Below are 5369 nucleotides of genomic sequence, written 5' to 3'. Positions count from 1 at the left end.
GGTAGCGCCAAGAGCACCCCATGTTCAGCCCCTACCAAATAAGGCCTAGCCTACATTTCTTTTTCAACATCAATCGCAGCACCAATTCGAATCCGCCCGCCAGTGCATACCCCTGGCCCCTGCCCTCGCTTCACGAGTGACCTCCCCACTGTAGATTATTTAACCCACACCTCCGTAGAATCCTCTAGTCCCTCCTGCTTACCCAGGGGTTCCCGCCTTGCTCATTTCCCTGGTAGAACCGGGCAGTCGGCTTGGCTCTCCCGGGCTTCCCGATCGCGTCCAGGTAGAAGACAAGTAGGAGGAACAAAGTAATAAAATAAAAAAGAATAAGTAACAATAAAATAAAAAAGAGAGCCTAAAGAGATGGTATTTCAATTTGGTCGAGATCTGGGTTTAGCGCCGGGGGGTCACACGCGCGGGCTGCATGGTCGCAGGGATGCGCTTGGCACATCAATCAACCCATCGCACCACCCCCAGCTGGCCAAGCTGGCATCCCCGAAAGCAGCCGTGGGGCGGCCGCGCCTGCTGGAGTAAATTTAGGTGGGGCGGGTGGGCGAAGTCATGTTTGTGGGTGTGGCTTCAGCGACGTTGCATCCACCGGGACAGGCCATCTGCCGTCGGTGGGCTGGATTGATTTACCCCAACTCGGCTTGTCCTGCCAATTTCTTCGGGCCACGAGAAGGCAAGTTGAGAGCAACTAAAAATTATGTACTAGCTTACCAAATCCTTCGGTTGCTGGGTAGCGAATTACTGTCGCCTTTTCTAGATGCCTCCTCCGCCCTTTCTTTTTTTTCTTTTTTTTTTCTTTTTCAATAGAGTTCCTAAACCGCGCGTGCCCATCCCACCGCGCTTCCTTTCGAACGCTTCCAGAACGTGGTCCCTGCATCCCCCCATTCAGGACCCTCTAGACAATGGCAGCCGTCAGCCGCCGAGCAGGGCGCGTGTGCACCTGACCGTGCCTGACCTGTCACATCGGGGCTCACCCGCTAGCCCAGACAGGCCCCCGTATTTCAAAGCCACGGCCGCCTGGCCGAAACCTTGTTTCTCCACGCTGCTCACGTCCGGCAAACCACATTTGTTGGGCTCTTCGCCCAAGCATCGTACAGTCACCAGTAAACATTGCTCGTTTCGTCCTCTCCAAGACTCTGACAGGCCGCCGTGCTATTCGTATTCGGTGCCTCGGCACTAGATGCGCGTACGTCAACCATGTTGACTCTAAGAGCTGTCTTTTCTTTTCTTTTCTTTTTTTTTTCTTTTTTTCTTCCCTTTCGCTAGTTACTCGAGTTGCCTATTTTTCTTTTAATGTTTCATTTTCCTCTTCTTTCTTTTTCGTTATCGCGTTGGGTTTCAGCCGCGGCTGGCTGCATTTTCCTGCATGCCCCTTCCCCGGCCGCGCGCCCCCCTCCCTCCGTCCCCCGATGCAGCAAAACTCCAGACATGCCATGACCCACACGCGACGGATGACGGATGGCGGATGACAGCTGCCCAACAGGAATCAAAGAATAGAGGGCAACTTGTACCTGCATACGTGTCGGTCGTTCATGTACTCAGGTAGGTAGCTCGTAGGCAGGTACAGGCAGGTACCTGTCCTGGCACCATCTTGAATCCGCACCCAATCTACTCTTCCTCACGGCGCCACCGTGATCCCCACCACCATTGCTTCGGGAACCTCGGGGGAGGCGGCCTGGCTGCTGCGCTAAAAGCCCCCCCAAAAAAAACCGAGGGGTGTGTGTGCGTGCGTGGTCTCCGTTGGTGCCCTCTCCATCCGAAACCCCCCTCGGGATCGCGGGGCGCGCTGGCGGGTGGGCAGACAGCACTGAGCGGAGGCCGCCGATGACGCCTAGGTGCCCAAGCGTCTGACAACCGCTGTCCTGCTTCCACGCGGTCAGCAAGGAGCCAAAGAAGGGAAAAGAAACAAAGGAAGACGACCAACCGACAACGACAACAAAAAAAGTTGTTCGTCCGCCCTGTTTGCTGCCGCGGCATGCGCCGACTGCGAGGGGTACGGCATGTACCTCGACGCGACGACAAGTACCATGCGGGTACGTCATTGACACCGCCGCACTCTGTCATTTATGATATCTCTCCCTCGCCGCCGCCCGCCGCCGCCCGCAGCCCGGGCGGTTTCCTCTCGTGTCGCTGGCCTGCGTCTTTGTTTCGGATGCGGCGCATGCATCGGGTTTCTGATTTAATTCTCGATCCCTCGCTTAGGTAGACGCAGCACGTCGTACTGGGTTTAGGGCTACTAAATTGGTAACCCTCCTGGGGGTTTGCTTTTTTTTTTTCTTTTTCCTTTTCTTTTCTTTTTCTTTTTCTTTTTCTTTTTCTTTTTCTTTTTCTTTTCTTTTTCTTTTTCTTTTTCTTTTTCCTCGTCTCGTTTATTTACCCCACCCCCTCAGGCTCCTCACTCCAGCTGACCGGTAGCACTAGGTGCGTCCTCTCTGCTGGTTCGCGTCTTTGTTCGGAGCCGCCATGGCGAACTTGGCCACACCGGAATTTTGTCATTCTCTTGGCTGCGGTCTGGCCGCTGCGCTCACCGCTCTTGTCTGATGGGATACACCGACGGCGAATGTGACGTCATCAGCACTAGCGATGGCCCCTTGATCGTTGTACTTCGTCGAGTGGGAACTAGGAGGCATTTTTTTTGGGTTAGTTTATCTGTTTTTTTTATTTATTACTATCAAAAAACCAAATTTGCATCTCTGCACCCAACGTCGTCGTCATTCAGGCCTCGGCAGTTCCGCCCATGTCGCAAACCACGATGGCCGATATCATGCGCACGTAGCGTGTATCCTGTGCTTGTTGCGAACGCCTGGCCCCCCCTTTTTTCTTTCCTTTTTTTTTTTGGGACGCCAGCGCCCATCACACTCTCGCTCGCGTCTCACCGCGAAAGTACAAAGCAAGAAAGAGAAAAAGCAACCTTTGCTGCCTGGTATCTACCTGTTCAGCGGCTGCACCTGCCAAGCCCAGCATCGCTACTTTCCTGTTCTTCGTGTAGCAGTCGCCTTTGCGGCCTGCAGCCGGTCAGAAGCGTAGCGGAGATTCCGGCGTCGGGACTAGGACCGGTGAGGGAGGACGCGCTCTGCCCGTCCCCGTGTCTGGCCCCTCTAGCCCATGTCGACTCCCGTGGCAATCTCCTTGTTCGCCCATGACGGCAGAAGAATATCGGGCACCGGGCGTGACACGTGTCCGACGCGAACTTGGGGATCCTGTTGAGGCTCTCGTCACACGACGCGATATCGAGCGGCTGGACTCCCCCTGCCCGTGCGCCCTCACAGCGGGATCCGGCACATAGGATGCCATGGCACCCAGGTGCGTCCTTGCGTGACGCCATCCATGGAGATAACGACTGTTATTTTTGTTGGAAGCACGGCATTGATGGTGGAACACGGAACGGCACGGGAAGCGGCTGGCCTTGACAACAGTCGTGATCCGCGAGACTCGAGATGCACAGAGCGCTGCTGAAATTACGAACGGAAATTTGCGGTTAATAGGCTGTCATGTGCGACAGAGAACTGACACCATGAGGTCATGAACGACCCGAAAGAGAGAGAAAAAAAAACACTTGCGGCACCTCCGCGGTCCAACAGCACCGAGGTGTCTTCTATCCACACACATGTTGTTTACGCCTGGCACAAGAACTTTCTAGTCCCAATTCTGCTTATTTTAGCTCTATCTACGCGTGTTAAGTGAGGGATGTATAGAGCAACAGTTATCTTGATCCCAACTTCTGCAGCCTAGTATGGGATGGGCCGCGGAGGGCATCAAGAGCTCGAAGCCTATAGGCACCTTGTTTGTTCTAATTATAGCCCTGGGCCCCTTCAAAGCTTTCCTCTAGCTAGTTGAAGGAACGTAATCCTTCCAGCCATTATTGACTTTATGGAGAAGAGGCCAATGATACGACATAATCACAGTCCGGGCAGCTTGCCATACGACATCTTCCCCCCTGCATCGGCGAGGAGTAGATAGATCCACAACAAAGGATATCCTTTGAAGGTTAGCAAAACGAGGCTGTCTCGGGTAGCACACCCCTACCCGTCCTCAACATGCCCAACAACAACACGGCGACTTATTACACCTGGGGGAAATTTCTCCTCGGCTGGAGTTTCTCGGCGCATAAAGGCTCACTATCGTGGCTATCTCAGTGTAGAGGAACTGTTTTCGTCGGCAGCATTGGAAACGAGACGATGTTACGAAACAGGTACAAACTATACAATTTTTTTTGCTTGTGGCTTAGTGTAGGGATGTTTCTGAAAAGGAAAGAGATTACCAATGCCGCAAGACTTGCCAGAAACAGTCCCGACCGCGAAGCAAGTGTCAGCTGACGTGGATGCAGTTTCAATGACAGACCTTTGAAAGAAGATTTTTTTGTTGTTGCGGGGAGCTGGGCTCTCAAGAATGGCTTGAGCAGAGCTTTATTCAAAGAAAAAGGGAAGAAAAAAGGGAACAAAAGAATATCCTTTAGCGAAACACAAGCCTTTCTTCTCAAGGCCTGCTGCTGTCCGACGGCCGGGCAACTTGGATAGTGGGAGACATCCGTCACAGGTCTTGCCGCTGATAAAATGGATGTAATGATGTAGCAAGGAATGTCATATTAGAAGGGGACAGGGGCGTCCTGCTCGATACTTCCGGTCACCCGAGAGACTACCTAGCGTGGGAGCTTGGGGTCTTGGAGTGAGTCGACGGAGCTCTGGGCAAATCGAAATCAGTGGCAGGCAGGTTTTGCCGCCGGCAACCTACCCACTGTAGGGATGTGGTTTTGAAAACAAGTGGTGAGATATCGACCGGGAACTTACTTGGAACCATCTCTTTGCCGGCCGGCATGGCAGGAAAGCCGGCTCATGGACTGGAATTAACAGCAACAACCGGAGATGGCGTCGCAGCCGTGTTCGGACTCATGATTTCTCAAGCTCATGCCTCACCTCCTAACTGCCCTGGTCCTAACCGCCTAAGGAACTAGCCCCGAAATAAGCAGCCGTGTTGTGGCAGCTGGCCGGAATAAGGCCGTTAGCTGTTTGGAAATGAGCCTAGCGGCCAGGAAAATAGCTAACATGACTAATAGGCTCGTCTTTGCTGTGGGCTATGGCCTTGCCTGGCGCATGGCCAACGGTCTGTCATTCATGATTCATCACATCTCTGGCGGCCGTTGTTCCAGCCCTGGCGGCTAACTCGATCGAGGATCCCAACACTGCGCCATTCGCCATGGTTGGTGTCGGACACGCGCTAGGCTGACGTCGGGAGCTCGGGTCGCGACGAATCCCACTACGACAGCTGCGAGGCCATGACTATGTCATGCGGTATAGCGTCATATGCTTTTTTTTTTTTTTTTTGCGCCTAGTAAAGAAAAGGAGACGCAGAGAGAGGAGGTA

At 53.5% G+C, this 5369-nt stretch overlaps 1 protein-coding gene across 1 annotated transcript; it reads left to right on the top strand.

Annotated features, from left to right (window-relative positions):
• Positions 1-4007: 4007 nt before the first annotated feature.
• GGTG_12345 (hypothetical protein) lies at positions 4008-5168 on the top strand (the record flags this gene model as incomplete). Its single annotated transcript, XM_009230242.1, has 3 exons — positions 4008-4201; positions 4585-4674; positions 5063-5168. The coding sequence occupies exons 1-3, from the start codon at positions 4047-4049 to the stop codon at positions 5166-5168; spliced, it is 351 nt and encodes a 116-aa protein (XP_009228506.1). The 5' UTR covers positions 4008-4046.
• Between the last annotated feature and the right edge of the window lie 201 nt (positions 5169-5369).

Source organism: Gaeumannomyces tritici (genome assembly GCF_000145635.1).
Source record: "Gaeumannomyces tritici R3-111a-1 unplaced genomic scaffold supercont2.8, whole genome shotgun sequence".
In the NCBI taxonomy this organism is placed as follows: Eukaryota; Fungi; Ascomycota; class Sordariomycetes; order Magnaporthales; family Magnaporthaceae; genus Gaeumannomyces; species Gaeumannomyces tritici.
Note: the sequence above shows the minus strand (reverse complement) of the source record. Positions and strands in the feature narration are given on the sequence as shown.